Source organism: Labeo rohita, unplaced genomic scaffold (genome assembly GCF_022985175.1).
Source record: "Labeo rohita strain BAU-BD-2019 unplaced genomic scaffold, IGBB_LRoh.1.0 scaffold_1204, whole genome shotgun sequence".
In the NCBI taxonomy this organism is placed as follows: domain Eukaryota; kingdom Metazoa; phylum Chordata; class Actinopteri; order Cypriniformes; family Cyprinidae; genus Labeo; species Labeo rohita.
Genome location: NW_026127345.1, coordinates 4,531 through 24,570, shown reverse-complemented (window position 1 = coordinate 24,570; position 20,040 = coordinate 4,531). Strand labels below are relative to the sequence as shown.

At 34.6% G+C, this 20,040-nt stretch overlaps 1 protein-coding gene across 4 annotated transcripts; it reads right to left on the bottom strand.

Moving 5' to 3' along the window:
• Positions 1-1,392: 1,392 nt before the first annotated feature.
• LOC127157810 (NLR family CARD domain-containing protein 3-like) lies at positions 1,393-6,496 on the bottom strand. 4 transcript variants are annotated; one of them, XM_051101025.1, is made up of 5 exons: positions 6,104-6,496; positions 5,022-5,103; positions 4,503-4,616; positions 3,501-3,614; positions 1,393-3,426 (listed from the first exon to the last, which is right to left on the bottom strand). In XM_051101025.1, exons 2-5 carry the CDS (start codon positions 5,069-5,071, stop codon positions 1,647-1,649), a joined length of 2,058 nt encoding a protein of 685 aa, XP_050956982.1. In that variant the 5' UTR covers positions 5,072-5,103; positions 6,104-6,496; the 3' UTR covers positions 1,393-1,646. The 4 variants fall into 4 exon arrangements, with proteins under 4 accessions (XP_050956982.1, XP_050956979.1, XP_050956980.1 ...); XM_051101022.1 differs by having other exon boundaries at positions 6,113-6,496; XM_051101023.1 differs by lacking the exon at positions 6,104-6,496 and adding an exon at positions 5,252-5,674.
• Between the last annotated feature and the right edge of the window lie 13,544 nt (positions 6,497-20,040).

The window sequence follows — 20,040 nt, the reverse complement described above, 5'->3', positions numbered from 1 at the left end:
TTTAATAGAAAATGATAAAATAACTATGTAATAATGCAAATTACTTACTTATTACTTAATTATTTACAATGCAAATGACTACTTACTAGGGATGTGACGAGATCTCATATGTCTCGCGAGAACATGACAATATCGTCGCAAAACATTTTGCAGTGTTTACATTAGAGCTGCATGATTAATCGTTAAAAGATCACTCTCTATTCAAACATCTATGCAATCTTATTCCTAAATGACAAGGATTCAGCAGTGTCTATTACGACTCACACTCCACTGATGTTTACGATGTGAAACAGCTGTTAAAGACAAAATAAAATTTACAGTCATGCTCTCGAAAGAGAGCAACACAAACAGTCTTTTCTTTTCATTCATTATTTCTGTGTTACAGACATTTAAATAACAGAAGTACTGGGCTAAAAGTTTATAGTTTGGGTATAAACACTTATTGTCTACAGTAGCGATCAAAACAAAAGTATCTTAACTCCTTCATTTTTTACAATTTTGTTTAAGTTTTTTTGTTTAGATTAATCTAATCTTTCTTTTCTTCTGAATCGTGAAAGAATCGTGATCTCTAATTTAAAAAAAAAAAAAAAAAGTGATTTTCAATTTATCCAGAATCATGCAGCTTTAGTTTACGTTTGCCCTAACAATGTAACCAAAATTTCCATCACTAACAGAACATTTCTCAATACCAACTAGTATTATTTAAATACTACTATTATTTATTTAAAATGTTGTTTATTGAGCGCTCTGATGCAGCACTAAATTTACTAATAGTAACTTTAATAGATTAATGAGACCAAAGACTGCCCTTTAGATTTACCCAAAACAAATTATATCTCATGTTTAACCACTATAGAGACATCAGAGGAATGTGAGGAATTGCCAGCGGCAAATTCCAGAAGATCTGGTCGAGGTGAGGCTGCTGTCTGTGAGCTGCTGATGCCCTTGAGCTCACATCTCCGAAAACGTTGAATTAAATTTTCAAGTTGACGTTCTCTTTACTAACAAACCACATATCTGAAGTGTAAACAACTATGACACTCATTGTGAGAAATACTGCAAGTGTAGTGATAGAAATGGTGAAACGGTTCCCATGGCGGGTCAATAACACATGGCTGGAAAGAGCCAATCAGATTCATGGATCTGAACTAACTGTTGTATAATTTCTAATAATTCAATGACCCATCATCAGTTATTCCTTACATACAGCAGCACAACCTTCATCTGTGACACCACAATAACCAAACCTGTACAGATTAATGAACAAGAATGATGAACCAACATCAGCTGCAGTTAAAGAAACGAAATGTACATTTTTTTTTTAACAAATCACACAGACAGTACATTATTAATTTAAACACTATTAGAGGAGCAGCAGTTCAAATCTATTAGCTGTCAGTTTTGATCCTCCTCACATTCAATCCTTCATCCTCATCTTTCACACTGAGCTCTACAATCATCAGCTCTCACACACACACACAAAAACCTCAGCTGGTTTATTAAGTGTCTCACACATTTCTCCTGCTCACTGACAGAAATGTGATTATGTACGTTTTTCCCCATTTTGTTGCTTTGATAAGAAAGTACATACTAAAATCCTAAATGTGATCATGTGTTGAAAGTGCAGTGATTGTTTTCAGTGTCACTTACCGAACTGATCTGGATTCTTTAACCACAGGTAACAGATACTGAAGAACTTCATCTGCTGTATGTCGTGATCCAATAAACTGTTTCAGATCAAACACATCCATCTTCTGCTCTGACGTCAGCAACACATAAACCAGAGCTGACCACTGTGAAGACGAGAGTTTGGTTTCTCTTATTTCTCCAGATTTCAGATAATGTTGGATCTCCTGCATCAGTGAATCATCACCCAGTTCATTCAGACAGTGAAACAGATTGATGGATTTCTCTGGAGAGAGATTCTCTCTGATCTTCTGTTTGATGTAAGCAATTGTTTCCTCTTTGTTGTAGGAGCAGATTCCTGTCTGTGTCAGTAGTTTTCGTAAGAGAGTCTGATTGGACTCCACTGAGAGACCCAGAAGAAAACGCAGGAAAAGATCCAGATGTCCATTTTTACTCTGTAAAGCCTCGTCCACAGCTCTCGGATGCAGATCTGATGTCAACCACATCCAGTTTGAGACAGAGAAAAGATTTTCTTTGGTTTGATCAATGATGTTCTTGATTATAAAGGTCAAGGAGAGGTGCTCATATAGAGCTGCTAGATGTTCCTGAATGCTCAGATGAACAAAGCTGAAGACTTTCCCCTGATAAAAGCCAAACTCCTCTCTGAAGATCTGAGTGCACAATCCTGAGTACACTGATGCTTCTGTCTCATCAATGCCACACTCTCTCAGATCTTCCTCATAGAAGATCAGGTTTCCTTTCACCAGCTGCTGGTAAGCTACTTTCCCCAGTCTGAGGATCATGTCTTTATCTGTCACCTTCTTCTCATAGTCCTTCTCATGTTTGATGTTGGTCTGAAGGATCAGGAAGTGTGTGTACATTTGAGTGAGAGTCTTGGGAATCTCTCCACTCTCTGCTCGACTCAACATCTTCTCTAGAACAGTGGCTGAGATCCAGCAGAACACTGGGATGTGGCACATGATGAAGAGGCTCCTTGATGACTTCAGGTGTGAGATGATCCTGTCGGCCAGACTGTGATCACTGATTCTCTTCCTGAAGTATTCCTCCTTCTGTGGATCATTGAATCCTCGTACCTCTGTCACTCGATGGACACACTCAGAGGGGACGAGATCAGCTGCTGCTGGTCTGGAGGTGATCCAGATGAGAGCAGAGGGAAGCAGATTCCCCACAATCAGGTTCATCAGCAGCACATCCACTGAGGCTGATTCAGATATATTACACAGTTTCACTTTGCTCTTAAAGTCCAGAGACAGACGACACTCATCCAGACCATCAAAGATGAACAACACTTTATATTCATTACTGGATATTTCCATTTCTTTGGTTTCAGGGAAAAAGACATGAAGTAGATCTGAAAGACTGAGTGTTTTGTCCTTCATCAAGTTGATTTCTCTGAAAGGAAGTGGAAATATGAGCTGGATGTCCTGATTCTCTTTCCCTTCAGCCCAGTCCAGGATGAACTTCTGCACGGAGACTGTTTTTCCAATGCCAGCGACTCCCTTTGTCAGCACAGTTCTGATGGCTTTGTCTTGTCCAGGTAAAGGTCTAAAGATGTCATTGCATTTGATGGCGGTGTCCTCTGTTGCTGTTCTCCTGGATTGTGTCTCAATCTGTCTCACCTCATGTTCATTACTGATCTCTCCACTCTCACTCTCTGTGATGTAGAGCTCTGTGTAGATCTCATTCAGCAGTGTTGGGTTTCCCTGTGTCGCTGTTCCCTCATACAGACGCTCAAACTTCCTCTTCAGATTTGATCTAAATGTGTTGAGGACCTCATTGCTGTAAAATAAAAACATTAATAAGCACAATGTCTTATGTATTCTGTATCATATGTTAAGATCATATCTGAATACCTGAGACCAGGCCGTGTATCTCTAGTCTTGAAGTGTCCTCCCCTAACCGTAGACGTGTGACTCTTCACAGACGAACAGATGGACTCTGGTTCTGATCTCTTCTGATGAACTGGACTAAAACATAAAGTTCATCTTCTAAATTACTGTATGTAACAAATCAACTATACATTTATCATGATCAAAATCACTTTAAATACCACTTTATAATCATTTCATACACTGTGTTTATACAGAAATTGTGAACTGAACTGACAATATATGATAATATTAAACGTCACTGTCACAGTTCAGTTCCTGTTTCCTGTCATTGTATGTTGACACATGCTGTGTTCAGAATGACACACTAACTTATTGTGGCTAGGTGACATTTATTTATACATCATTACTGTAGTACATTATTAAAGAGTATGTAATAACATATTCAGTGTAAATTAGCACATTTATTAAAATTATTAAATGGACGATGCCTGGAACAAAGCCTTCCTACACCTACCGCTAACCATAACCAATAAACACTTCATTATTAATTAGCCATTAGTCATTACACAGAGCAAATAGAGATTTAATTGTAAATAGTGACTCCATTTCTTTGTAGAGATTGAATTCTGCTTACATAACTGAAATATAAATTTTATTTATACATTACTGCAATATTATTATTATTATTTAATATCTTTGCATTATTGAATGTCTTTGCAGATTCTGGCAAATATAGTATGTCATCTGTGTATTTCACGTGTACAGAAAGTTTGCATACTACACACAATATACAGTACATACTGGATACAGCAGAAATATTGAGAGTATTATGATGGTATGAAATTTCGAACAACATCAGTTTTCTAGTGTGTGCCTGTTTGTCTCTTATTAAGTTCATCTGTTGTTCATTCAGTTTCCTCATTTATCCTTGTGTATTTAAACCCTGAATTCTGTCTGTTTATTGATCCGTGTTGTTGATAGTAATGTGGGTGTTGATACTTTGGTTACTCCTGTATGTTATACCTGAGATCAGACCATAAATCTCCGCTGTTAAATGTTATTGGATTCTCCATAGACCTGTCACTCTTCACAGACACACAGCTGGACTCTGGATATGATCTCTTCTGATGAACTGATCTAAAACAAAACAGATTTAATTCTTTATGATGACAATCATATTAATATGTGTCATCACACCCATGTTGAGAGAGGACAATAAAAACATGAATGGGGCAGTTCGTCGTGCCAAACATGAGACAGTAGCATGCAGGAGATCTTACGTGGGTCCATAAATACATTTTATTAGCCTTTTATTAGCCTTCTCTAAAAACATGCATGATATGCTCTTTGTAATGTAATTCATAAAATGTGATTCTGATTCTTGATCAGTAAACTTTGAAGTATGTTGATTATGTATCTAGTCTGAAAGACTCAAGAGCAGCAACCATTTTAGTTTGGGTAGATCCAGGGCAAAACAGACATAATATATGCCAATAAATATTAGACAAACATCTCATCTATAATATAAATTACTCGAAGTACCTGCATCCTGAAGAAAAATCTTCATCTCCTGATGTATGTGTTTTAATCATGATGGATCTGATCAGTTTGATCTCCACTGACTCTAAAAGGAAGAGACAAACAATCAGAAAAACTAAGCTCAAACAACCTTTATCCACCTTATTTCAGAAGTAAGTTATTTTCTGTCAATAATAATAATGAATTTAATTTAATAAATTACAGTGCGTGTAATATCAAACAGTAAAACATACTGTTTGCACAGCTGAATAACCGGAAACAAATGACACCGGAAGCCTCACGCGTACATTAAAACAATAACGTGCATATTTCAGCCGAATAAGAGTTAGATAAATACATTACGAGCTGCTTTCACTCAAATACATCAGGTTTGTGACATGTTAAATCAAATGCTGTTTGGAGTTTAGAAGAATCGTAGTCAACACGAAACGGACAAAAAAACAACATTTGCTTTCGGGTGCAAAATATCACAGCGATTCACATTTCCATCAAGTAGATACACACAAATCCTGCCTAAGCATATATGAATCTTAATAAAGATTTAAAGGTACTTTGTGTTGTAAATCATCGATTGTGTCTGTTTAAAATGGCGACATCAAGTCTTTGCTTTCACTTTCATCTCTGACTAGAGCGTGTTACGGGTTGCCAGATCTCGGGAAAATGTTCCACTCTTTTATCACGGAGACGACTATATAATGTGTGTGATTATGAAAGGCATATTTGTAAGACTACTCATCTGGAATACACTGCATACACTGTGAACATTTCAGCTTAAAATAATGAAGATCAAAGTCTGCATTATATTTTAAAGTCAAATCAAAGTGTTACATAAGTTATTTCTGTAGCGGACCACTGCCTTAACATAAGAGGAAGGGGCCCTGGATTCGGTTGTTGTTAGCTCTCTCTCTAAATTTACTCTAAAAATTATTAGGTCAATAATAATTAATAGCTATGTTTCAATAAACCCTTAAGGTTACTGTTGGTATGCCTTTTAAACAATAAAATAACCACACGGTTTGTTAAGTGAAATATAGCTTGGATTAATTTACTTATATCAAATAGAAAATAGCAAATAAAATAAACACCTGTCTTACCGTCGCTGATCTGGGTCCTTATTTCTGTGACGCACTTTCAAACTCGAGTGATTTGAGTGAAGAAGGGACTGCGGGTCGGTGATCACGTGAACCACTGAGAATCCTGCTGTCTCAGGAGCTGTCTGTGATGACTCCTGTAGAGATTAGTAGTTTTACACAACCGCCAACTCAATAATCTCTCACGTGGAAGTTTAGCGCGAGCAGTTCATCATCCGATGATCCGAGGGGAAATTTCTGTCCCCTCACACTCAAACAACTTTATACCAGCACTAAATCAGTTCTCGGGTCGTCATAGGATGGCATATTTACACTTTTAATAAACGCAGACATGTTCCCTCTATACTGTGATGCTGCAGACCTGGGGCAAGGCAATAGGGATGGGTAGGTCAACACGCTGCTGCTTCTTCTTCTTTGTTGTTTTAATCTCGACCGTCATTTAACGTTAAGATGCATTACCGCCACCTACTGTACTGGAGTGTGGGCCTGAGTCAACTACCTCCCAGATAATAATAATAATAATAATAATAATAATAATAATAATAATAATAATAAATTAAACCAACACACTAATCAGATTCTATTAATTAAGCCAGTTATTCTCAAATAATTTAATATACTTTAATTGTTATGACCATTAAGTATGTCTGTAATCCTAATTTCTATAGATCTTTGTTCCCTAATTTCTTTCTTTAATATTTCTCTTTCTGTAATGTACTTTTGGCAGTGACATATGTGTTTCACTGACTCCTCCTCCTGGCAATGATCACATAAGTCAGTTGGATGTTTTCCTATTAAGTGTAATGTTTTATTTAACCCCGTGTGTCCCATTCTCAATCATGTACTTCAGCTTTATTATTCCCTTTACAGACCCTCCTATTTCCTACTTTATCCTGAATTCTATAGTAATGTCTGCCCATTATTTCCCTATCCTAGTTATATTGCCATTCCTTTATAATGCTATTTTTAACTATTACAGGTTTACTATATAGGATTCCCATGATCTCATCTAGATTACTTGCCTCTTTAGCTAAAACATCTGCAGGTCGACACGCTAGTGTTTCTGAACAGTGTTCCGCAGCATTGCTCGAAATGAGGCTGTCACATGATCTGTGAAAGCCAAGCTTTGTTACCTCACTGACACGTCAGACCAGGCTCAAATACAAAGCGTGTGGATCGTGCTGTCCCACACCCGCTATTCATTTAGTGCAATGTCGGTCATCATGCATGTAGTTTTTTTTATGTGGTGTATCGTTGTTAAAATACTACTATTAAAAAAAAACAATGACGTGTCATTGAATGGCTCTTAAAAAAATAAAGTTTGCACAAAGTAAATTTGATATAAAATTTCTATGAAAATGTAGCCAAGTGAAAACTGAGAATGTGAGGCATAGTGATATTGAGTTGATAATGAAAATTGTAATTGAATTGAATCATGAAACCAGTGTCGATTCACACCCCTACTTTTAAGATGGCAGTACTGACATACAGAGATTTCAACTATAAACAAAAAGCAAAGAAATGGCTTGTAGGTTGTAAAGATGTATTTGCACAGCAGAAGAATTATTTGGGGAAAAATGTAGATCAAGAATCGTTTTGGAATCAGATCATGACTCCCAGAATTGGAATCGGATCGGATCGTGAAGTGCCTGAAGATTCCACCCCTAATATATATATATATATATATGACTGTTAATTATAATATATATAATTAACAAATAATTGCATTTGTACTTGTGCATCTTTTTTGCTAATTTATTAGTGTTTTTTTATTACCGAAAACAGAACATATAGCAAACAAATATTACATGAATAGCTTACACTGCTACAAATTTACTTAATATAAATGGTACACAGAACAAAAAGGAAAGATAGACAAACGTGTAGACACAAACCATGTATATGTCAAAGGATTACATATGACTGTGATAAACATTAATCAGAGCCTAAAATACATATCAAAACACCTACTTTTCTGTACATTTGGTTATATGCAGTTTTATATCAGATTCAACTGTCCAGGAACTACAGAATTGGGCTCCATATTTTTTCAAAAGTGGACATTCTGTTCCTGAGTGAGGACGTTCACTTCTCAAGTGTAAGAGTGTCTGCTAACAGATAGAACCAATGAGTAATACAAATTTGAGTTCTGTCCTTTCTGTTTTTAATAATATTATAATTATTATTATTATTATTATTTGCTAATATAGATGAAATAAAAATTAATGTTTTGATTTCTTTTGGGGCACTAATATGAGAGAGATCACCTAGGAGTAATAATAAAGGAGATTGAGAGATAATATTTAAAATCTCTTCTAATTTATCCACAACATCTGTCCAATTTTTCAATATTTGTGCATTTTTTTAACAATGTGCATGTTTGTGTTCTATAACAAAGAAGACACAAAAATGGTGCAATGAAAATTTACGTTGGTCTAATTTATTATTTAGGAGGTGAAAAGACAGAAGTTTGATGTGAGTAAAAAATGAAGAACATAAAGTCTAATTGTGATATATGCTTATAAAATTCACAAATAAACCTTACAGTGACACCCCAATTAAAAATACATCTGAATGACACATTTTGTGTAAGATTATTTTTTTTGACCACCAGATGGCGGTCAAGTTCAAGTTCAAGTTATTTCTGTAGCGGACCACTGCCATAACATAAGCAGAAGGGGCCCCTGGATTCGGTTGTTGCTAGCTCTCTCTAAATTTCCTCCTAAAATGATTAGCTCTGTTTCAATAAACCCGTAAGGTTACTATTGGTCAGTGTTGGGAAGGTTACAGATTACAGGTTACCCTATTTAAAATGTAATAAGTAGTGTAACTTTTTAATTACTTTATTAAAGTAATGTAACTTATTACATTTGATTACTCTTTGATTACTTTTCTAAATTTCTAATATTTTCAACTGTTAATCTCTTTGAAACATTTAAACCAGGCAGAGTTAACCTTACAGTAGCGCTCTATAACACACTGATTATTGTGATTTTCAAAGTCCCACATCACTTGAATTAGGATTTTAATAAGTAAGGGATAATATACATCTTTATTTTGCGATAATAACTGGCTGGATGTACATTATCCCACTTATTACACAGCTGCTTGCCACAAAAGTAAATAAACAAGAAACTCTGATCTGAGTTGAAATATTTGAATGCAAAGTTTCCATTAAGAAAGCAGTCGCTAGCAAGCTGCAGGTTCAAACTAGAAGGACATTTAAGGGATACAGTGCAGTCAATATCATGAAATTCATATTTTGTGTTAAATTATTTACATATGTGGCAAGTAGCCGTATAATAAGCAAGATAATTTCACAGTGGGGTGTTGTATCACCCTGAAAATGTTTCTTTTCATATAAAAATCTAGGCGTGTACGGAAATGAAAATTCTTGGCCGACACTGAAACTGCTTTGTAATATTTATTTATTATTTTATTAAATAATATAGTAATTTTGTAAGACATTTTAATTTAACTCAATAATTTTAATGATACTGAATTAAAAAAACAAATCACAAGCCAATAAAATAAACGTTTATTGAAAGTAACAATAAAATCGGATGAACATTATAATATATGAACATTAAATCTCAATATATTATTTTTATTCAGTTCTATGAAACAGAATCAGATATAACTTTTTTTTTTTTTTATCAAAATAATGTATAGTCCTAAAAAGCTATTATAATCAGAGCATGTGATCAGAGCACACCGTCATGAGAGGGTCGCGTCATTTCACCAGTGTTGTCCAGTACAGCAGCACTACAGCATGTTCAGCACAGTATGTGACGCTGTTGCAAACAGGAACAAGTATACATAGACATTTTCTGTCAGCGAGTTATTTGAGCGGACTTTGCTTTTCCGTTGAGCATAAGCGGTAGACGAGTGGATCATTCATATGGGACGCACATTCATAGAGCGGAATATTGAGCGGAGCGTCGCACATTGAGCGGTGTGACTGAATACTGCCGGACTGTGCAGCAGATATTTTCGGCCGTTTATCTCTTTCGAATTTCTATAAAAATCAGCTGACTGTACACTAGCCTTGCCGCGCCCCCTTATTATAACTACGCTAAGAAACGGTGATGATATTAAACCGTTTGTTATGACAGAAGCTAATAGTGTATTGTGTAATGTTTTAACCCAGTGGATAAAGGAGTCTCTGAACCCACATTTTTAAGTGTTGTATGAAGAAAGTACCAGTTAACTTTATCCAAGGCATTTTCTGCATGCAGGGATATGATTATTGTTTTTTTTTCTTGTTTTGTTTACATATATTCATTATATTGTCTATATATATATATATATATATATGTTTGATCCGGATGAATGAGGGATGAAATAAAGCTTTGCTTATTATTTTTAAATCTGTAGAGATAATGGGCGGTAACTAGTACATAATGTTGGATCTTTATTTGATTTGAGTAAAATTGTAATTAATGCTGTGTTCAAATATGCTGGAATAGATAAAGTGTTTTTAATTTCTGTTGTCATCTGCATGAATAATGGTGATATCGTCAACCAAAAGTGTTAATAAAATTTGGGTGGGTTTCCATCTAAGTCTGGGGCTTTATTGCTTGATAGTGAGTCAAGAGCCTGTTTATATTTGATTTCTGATAAAGATTTGTCTAATGATTCTCTTTGGGTTAATGTTAAACTAGGTAAACTTATATTATTGAAGAATGAATTAGTGTGTTTGGTTTTTGGATCTTTGTCATTACTGTACAGATGTTCACAGAATGTACAGAAGGTGTCATTGATGTCTTGTATGGTGTGGAGTGTCTTTTCTTCTGAGTCCTTCATTACCATGATTAGTGTTTTTCTCTATTATGTTTGAGTAGATTAGCTAGATATTTACCTGATTTCTTATTATGTTCAAAATGTGTATATCTTACACATCGTTTTTCAAATTCTATCCGTTTATTTATAATAGCTTCATAATCATCTTTTGTTTTATTAAACTCCTTTAAAGTCTTTTCATCAGGGTAATGAGAGTAACTATTGTGTAATACATGAATTTTATTTTCTAAGTCTTTTTCTAGTTTTTGTTCTTTTTTGTGTTTAGCTTTTTTCGGTAACACTTTATAATAACGTTCAGTTGTAAGTCATTTATAAGAAATTAGTTAATGATGAAATAATCATTTACAAAACATTTATTAAAGATTACTAAGTGATATGCTAACAATTTGTGTATGTTTTGTTAATTCATTTACAAGTAATTTACAAGTAATTTGTTAATAATTAACTAATCATTTACAAAACATGACTATGCATTCATAAATGATTAGTAAGTGATATGTTAGTATTTTCATCTATGCTTTGTAGCATTAAGTTATAATTCATTTACAAGTGATAAATGAGATAATGATGAACTAATAATTTACAAAACATCACTATAAGTTCACAAATGATTAATATGCTAACAACTTACAAATCTGTCATAAGTTATCTTTGTTAAAATAAAATAGCATATCATGATATAATTAAACAGATCCTTGGTCAGTGGTTAATAAGTTACTAGTTAATATGTTATGAATAAATTATAAATTATTAAAATTGAAATGTTTACCCTCCATTGAAGATCACATCATGAATAAATCATTTACAAATCTTTCTGCATCCCCTAATCTAAAGTGTAAACAATTCATCAGTTGTAAATGTTTTACTCATCATTTGTAGATCTTTCCCCACCAGTGTGTATACACACACAACCTGTAACTTTTGTAAAGTCTGTAAGTTTGTAAAACATTTACAACTGATGAGTAGTTTCACTTTAGATTAGGGGATGCAGAAATATTTGTAAATGATTTATTCATGTCTTTACACAACAGGTTTGAATGTTTGTTGTATGTACTGCAATGTAAGGGCTGACTGGTGAGGGTAAAGATGGTAAACACATGGAGTATTTCAGCGCTGTGGACCTGATTTGATCTTCATTGGAGGGTAAAATTGGTTCACATTATGACTAGATCCCACACACTCCACACAGAACACAAGTCTGTGCTGATGAGAGAAAGGGTTTACACATTTATTCACTTGACAGGAAATAATTTATTATTATTTAAAAAAAGAAAATAGTTTTAAAATAATTGCATTTTTGCTGTTTTAGAATAATTACTTTTCAACATATGACTTATTAATCATTGTCAATAATTAATCAAACGCATAGTCATGTTTTGTAAATGATTAGTTCATCATTAACTAATTACTTGTAAATGAACTTGTAATTCACTTGTAAATGAATTAACAAAACATACACAAATTGTTAGCAAAACACTTATTAATCGTTTGTAAATGTTTTGTAAATTATTATTTCATCATTAATTAATAATTTATAAATGGCTTACAACTGAACGTTATTATAAAGTGTTACCCATTTTTCCTCTTAATACAACTTTAGCTGTCTCCCAGAGAGTTACTGCAGAAGTGCCTGGTATGTTATTTGTTTCCATGAGAAATGCCCATTCTGTTTTAAAATATTCATTAAAGTCTTTTGTCTTTGAGTAGTGATGTATTCATCCTCCATCTGAATGATTTTCTTCTAACATCTGTATTATTGATAGTTATAGTGACTGGAGCATGATCGGATATGACGATAGCATTAATTGTTGTGTTTAAAATGTCTGGAATGAGAGAGTTGCTGGTTAAAAAATAATCAATACGCGAGTACGATTTATGAACAGCTGAAAAATATGTATATTCTCTTGAATTTGGGTTTATCAGTCTCCAGCTATGGCCAAGACAAAAAGGTTGGCTAATGATGAGAAAAAAATTATGGAAAAATTGTGGGTCATCTGTGTTCGGTCCATATATATTAGCCATGGTTATTGTTTTTGATACGGATCGCTCTCACTCTGTTTACACACACGGACTGTTGCGCTACACCCCGGACTACATTCCCCATCAGCCACTGCTCCCACCACCTGCGCCCAATCAGAGACAGTATAAAGCCCCGGTCTTCCTGTCACACTTTGCCGAGTATTGAATTGGATTGTTCATTCATACAAAGCGTTTCTCATTGTCTAGTTTCCTTGTTGTTGCCTATTCGGAACTCTCGCCTGTCTGACCACTCTACTGCCTCGGATAACGGATAACGTTCGCTGCTGGATTGACTCTCGCCTGTCTCGGATTACTATTGTCTCGCCGTCTATACACCTGTCTGCCGTTGTTCGACCCTGCCTGCCTGACTATGTCTATGTCTCGTCCCAACAATAAAAGTGTGCATATGGATCCGCTCGTCCCTCGTCTCGCTCCCTCCGTTGCAGAATACTCGGCCAATAAAGGATCCAGCAACTTTTCATCCGGACACCACACAGATATGGACACTGCAAGTCTGCTCGAGGGCTACATTCAAGAGTATTTGGACATTGCACATTATTCTAATCTTCCGGACTGCGTGCTGATTGACTTTTTCATTGAGGGAGTCAATCAGCCGCTTAAATCAAAAATCAGACGCGAGGGTCCGCGTTTATTACTTTGTTTATTTTTGGACTTTGCTTTAATGTGTGTGGGCTCGTCGTTTACTGTGGGGGTCGCGGAACCGCGGTCAAGTGAGCCGCCATCTGCGAACGCCAGCCGCCATCTGGATTTAATGCACGTCTATTAGTGGAATTACGGTACGGAGACATGAAGCGCCCAAAAAGGCTGACGAACAACTATATTTCACCGGTTAAAAATGAAATGTGCTCGGAAATAGGAGAAAAGTATTTACAAAACGTATTTATATTGTACATTATAGAAGATACAGTTATATTACATTTCAATAAATAATACTGTGGAGTTTTCTGGAAAAATAAAGTCTGTGTACATTCTAACACTTAGTATTTGCTCCTTTTTTTCCCTACATGCATTATTAAAATTTCTTTAGAGTTACCATGAACATTTCAATAAATTCTTTTTCTGAACAACCATGTCTCTATCTGTGTTCACGATGTTTTAGTGTAGAATTTTACAGAAAGTGAATGGCAGCAAGCATTATATAGCACTCATCAGTTCTTCACATTTATGGAAAAGGAAAGGAAATTATGTGACGTGTGGCCAAGTATGGAGACCCATACTTGGAATTTGTGCTCTGTATTTAACCCATCCAAGTGCACACACACACAGTAGTGAGCAGTGAACAAACACGGTATTGAGGTACCTTCAAACCCTGCCGGACCTGGGACTCGAACCCGCAACCTTTTGGTTACACGCCTGACTCCCTGACCATTAGACCACGGCTACCCCGTGGATTTATGAACTTGACAGTTATGACATTTAAGTAACAAATACAATTTGACCTGTTACTGAATTGTCGAATCTGTCAAGTTCATGGGTCCATAACTTCCAAATGCTGTGCTGGAAATGACTGTAATTTTGTGTGGTGACAGTCAAGAGACTTGGGAATAAGCTCCCAGTGGAATTTTTATATCACACTCAAAGGAAGCTGAGCTATAGCGCCACCAATTGGGCCAATGAAGCAATTTGACCTGTTACTAATTTGTTATTAATGCCCAGTCCACATTTACATATGATTAAATATAGGTCCATCTTTTAAAAGGTACAGTAAACACACACACACACACACACACATATAAACAAATGTGGACAATGTACATAGATATATACAGTGCAGTGTACAGTAACCAACAATGCAATGGCTTAATCAGTTTAATTCACATTCATTTGTATAATGCATTTCACATCACATTTTTTTTTTTCAGAAACCAGAATAGTATTTATAGGAGTAGGTATCAGAAAGAACAGTTGAAATCTAGTAGAAATTATAGTACTTACTGAATCTAGTAAAAATTATAATATTTACAAATTCTATTTATGCATTAAGCAAACTTTGATAACATTGTAAAACAATGAAAATGCCATAATTTTGTATCTGGAGTCCTCGCAGGGGTAGGTGTCATCTATTCACAGGTGCTGGGCCATATTAAGTCTTCATAAGAGGCTAGATTTAAAAATAAATCGTTTTACACGTTCAAAGGATGATACGTTCAATAACTAACGAATAATGTTAGAATTATTCGAATAACGAAGAATTAGATTTCATGTTGACAGCCCGTTTTCGCTCTTATCTCAGTGTTATTTACATTTAAGAATCGTTTATTGTTCGTATTTGAAAAAGAGACGGTCCCTAAGTCGAGCGTGAATAAGAAGCTAAGGAAGGCGGAAGCGTGGCGTTTTTAAGGTGGAACGGATAGGTCAATAAGAAGCTGTGAATAAGAAGCTGGATGCAGCCTGGTCGTAAAACTTGATACAGACAGAGTCTTGGGCATTCTGAAGAGGAAATTACAATAATTTCTACCAATAATTTCCCATGTCTCTTGACTGTCACCACACAAAATTACAGTCATTTCCACCGTAGCATTTTGAAGTTATGAACCCATGAACTTGACAGATATGACAATTCAGTAACAGGTCAAATCGCTTCATTGGACCAATTCACATATCATTTTCCTAATGTATCTTATCTTCTTATTTTCTATGCTACCTCTGGACTGACCTGTCTTCCCCTGAAATGTGATGTTTGTGTATGGTCGGAGGGGTCCAATTTCGCACTGTTTCGTAACAGTGTATGTGACAAATAAAGGCTTTCATGATCATTTTAATGAACATTCTATATGATTCATAGATTAAGTAATCAATACATTTTTATAAGTTAAATGTGTCATAATGTATTAATTCCCTTATCACTTATTTTAACTAATAGTGTAAATTAATGTGATCATTACCACTAATGATTTGCAAAGAAATCATTAAGTTATGACTTTACTTGTTGAGGCACAGAACTGAGAATGAGTGTTTAAAGTAGACAACTGGAAGTTGAAGTACATAGCTTTGAACACTGTGGTAATGTACATATGAATTTACATCATTAGTTAATAAAATAAGTGATAAAGGAAATTAACACATTATGACGCATTTAACTAATAACAATATAATGATTACCTAATCTATGAATCATATAGAATGTTCATTTGTTGCTGATGAAGGAATCATTAATAAATGCTTTAGTTCATCATGAATTATACATTAACTCGTGATTATCTGTGCATTAATTAAGCATGAATTAATGCATATTTTTGTACACATATTGTAATGTGTTACCAAGATTTGCTTTTCATTTTATGTCAAATTCTACAATTTTTCTGTTAACTCTAAATACTTTTTTTTGGATAAATAATAAAAGACATTTTGCCTTTTATCGTTATTATTATTATTATTATGAAAGGACACATCAGAAATGACAAGAAGCAACATCCCAGCAAACACAAAACGTTTTTACAACTTTTCACAACATTGTATTTTGGTTGCAATTAGGTTGCAATTAGGTAACGTTTTAAAAACATTTTAAAAACGTTTTATTTTTAATTTAAAAAATGTAACCAAAATAAAACGTTTTATAAACGTTGTAAAAATACCAACCTGGAACGTTTTCTTTAAGTAGTCAAAAAAACGTAAATATCACGTTCGTCTACTACGAAAATGAAACCAGACCAAACTACAACTTTCGGGGGACGTTTTATTCAGGTGTTAAAATAACGTAATATGCACGTTGGAATAAAACGTTTTAAAAACGTCATAAAAGTACCCAAAATACAACCTTGCACAAACTATACGTTCTTAAAAGTATTTCAAAGTAATAGGTGAATCCTTACTTACAGCTGTATTCGCTCATTTAATAATATCACGTTCGTCCACTACGAAAATGAAACCAGACCAAACTACAACTTTCAGGGGACGTTTTATTCAGGTGTTAAAATAACGTAATATGCATGTTGGAATAAGACATTTTAAAAACGTCATAAAAGTACCCAAAATACAACCTTGCAAAACTGTTCTGTTTGTGTAAAAATATCAGTAAAATAAGGTATATTTTAACATTAACTCGATTTAGTGACTGAGTAACAGATAGTCTGAGCAATATTAAAAGGACTTAAAAGTAATATGTGAATCCTTACTTTCAGTTGTCTTTGCTCATTTAATAATACAGCTCAGTGTGTAAACCAGTCTATGGAAAGGTGGGAGAGAGGTATTAACACATGAACCGAAATGACTGGTTGGATAAAAAATAATTTATTTTTTTACAAACGTCATGACAGTACACTCTAAAAAGTGCTGGGTTAAAAAATAACCCAACCTTAACCCAGCCGCTGGGTAACTATGGGACAGAACACGCGTTGGGTTGTTTTGACCCAAGTGCTGGGTTTAACCATTTGACCCAGAATGCTGGGTTGTTTATTTGACCCAACCAGTGGGTCAGGTTAACTGTGTTGCTGGGTTAAACATAACCTAATCATTGGGTTATTTTTTGTCTTATTGCCTTGCTACCTTTATATTTACCAATAATAATAAATAATCACAGAAGAATGTAAAATTATTATTGCTTTTCTGTAATACAGTTAGAAAAACACAAAAAAATGCAACTGTAAACATCAATTTAACGAGTTTTATTTATTTTTAAAACAATTTTCAAATGGGTGCAGCTGTAAAACATTTTATCCAACCATTACTGACACATAAAACAACAATTTTAGTAGATCAGTTACTTTAAAACACAAAACTGCATAAACTAAGCACTGTAGATTCCCATTCTTTGTTAACACTGCAGCAGCAGAACACTCAAAAATGAATGATTACCACATGAGAATCATTCCAAACATTGTGCTATTAAAACTAAGCCAAACAAAGTGTCCACCAGACAATACATATGACAATTTAAAACATGTTACAATTGGCCAGAAAAAAACAGTTGGTCTTAAAAAAATAAATAAATAAAATTCACACATGAAGACTTATGTCCATCAATATAATATATTGCAAGCTGGAGAAATTTCCAGGCAACAAGTCAGTGGCTTCAGTGGCACGGCCCGTAACAATGGCGAAGGTCTGGGATGTCGTTGTCTCGTCCCCAAGGTACAAATCCACCATGCTGGTCCCCACCTGTTAAATATACGACACTTAGTCTTGAAGACACTTAGGCCTTAAAATATACTCATTTTAGAAGAAATTTTCAAACTGCACATTTTTAGTCTTTTACATCTGAACACTTCATACAGTGGTGGCCAAAATGATTGGAACACTAGTATTTTCACCAGCTAAACAGTTGTTTTAAGTCAGTGATTTCTATGTTTTGCTGTAGTGTGTCAGTGGAAAGTATCAGTTTCCAAAAATTCATTATATATATAGAAAAATTAAAACATAACTTACAGGTTTGCATGTCAATGAATGGCTTCCAGACTTCTGTGGTTGTGGTTCTGTGGACCCTTCCTCCAGAATGGGCAGGACTTTGAAAGCACTCTCCCCTTTAACGTCTAGACCATAAGAATAATACAGTGCAAATTGTGAAACTCATCTCATAATCAAAACAACACAGTGAAACACTTTCATATGACAGTTTTCTATAGATTGACATATAGGAAATACTTTACCTGAAATCATGTCACCCAGCTCTTAATGCACCTTTCCATCTTGCAAATATAGCCCAGTCTACAAAAAGTCTGCCTCTGGATGTAGCTTCCTGAAGTCTTGTGAAATCTGATCAAATTTGAAAAAAAAAAAAAAAAAAAAAACAACACAAATTTTAATGAAAAGATCAAATTCTAAAACAAATCATGATTATTGAATGTTACTGAATGATATAACTTACCTTCAAAGGTTTTAACCAGGGTATCAAGCTTCCTTTCCTTCAACTTCTATATTACAAAGCTGTCCATCTGCACCAGCAATAATCTCTCATATCTAGAATGAAATTTCAGATTTAGAAAATTAGAATTTCACAAAACTGTTTTTACAATGACTTCTTTTATATAGAAAGCAGGTTAATGCATTTACATGCAGCACAATCGTTTAAACAGGCCCGGCCCTAACCAATTTGGCACCCTAGGCAAGATTTCAGGTGGCGCCCCGTTGCATCACAGTAAATTCCACTGCTAGTGTACATATACTCATAAGAAACTTAATAGCTTTGTCTTGGACATTCTTTTATTTAAATAAAGCATTTTGCACATTCAAAAACAAAAAAATGAACATATGAACCTCAGCAGCGCATCTGAAGACAGAAGAGGAGTATGTGACACCAGTCTAATAGTAAACACATGATTTCAAGAATAAAATAAAATGGAATAATACAAATGAAAAACCTAGAGATATATGCATATACAATGTACTTTTTCTCATATACAAATTCATATATTAGTAACAATTTCAATTTTATTCTCATTACAGTGAAATGCTAATTAACAGAATGCAAAGAATGAGTAAACTGCAGTATACTATACCATGTGGGAATGCTAAGTTATGCTCTAACATTAATGATGTGCACTTTAACACTGATGTAATGTTTAACATGATAAACGCACTTTAGACAATATGAACTGTAACACAACAAACAGCTAGGCTTACAACTATGGAAAATAAAGAGCATTTTGACTATTACAAGCTGGGAAAACGTCAGATAACCATGTTAATGCAATTAACGTTATAACACCTGCTGAATAGATTTAATATTTACACATTTGCCTGAGGAAGGAATGATGGGGGTAGTTACATTACTATTTTCCATAACAACTAGGCCCTTCCATAACATTAGCTGACATTAAAACTAACAGATAGCGCTAGCTATTTATTGATTAGCAAACCATGTTATGCTAATTGTTAATGGCATTATCAATCATCGTTCGGAAACAGCAAAATAATTTCATTGACATAATTTTTGCCGTAACATTACCTCTGTCTTTGTCGCGTTTTTCCTCCTCTTTTCTTTTTTTCCTCCCCTGGGCACCAGACAGTTTGGGACATTTTGACATGTTGAGCTTGTTGACCCATCAAAAAACGACCACCGTGTAGCAGGTAAAGTCTGATTATTCGGAAGAGGGGGGGTGTCTTAGGCAAGTAGGCTATATTATTATTATTATTATTATTATTATTACTTT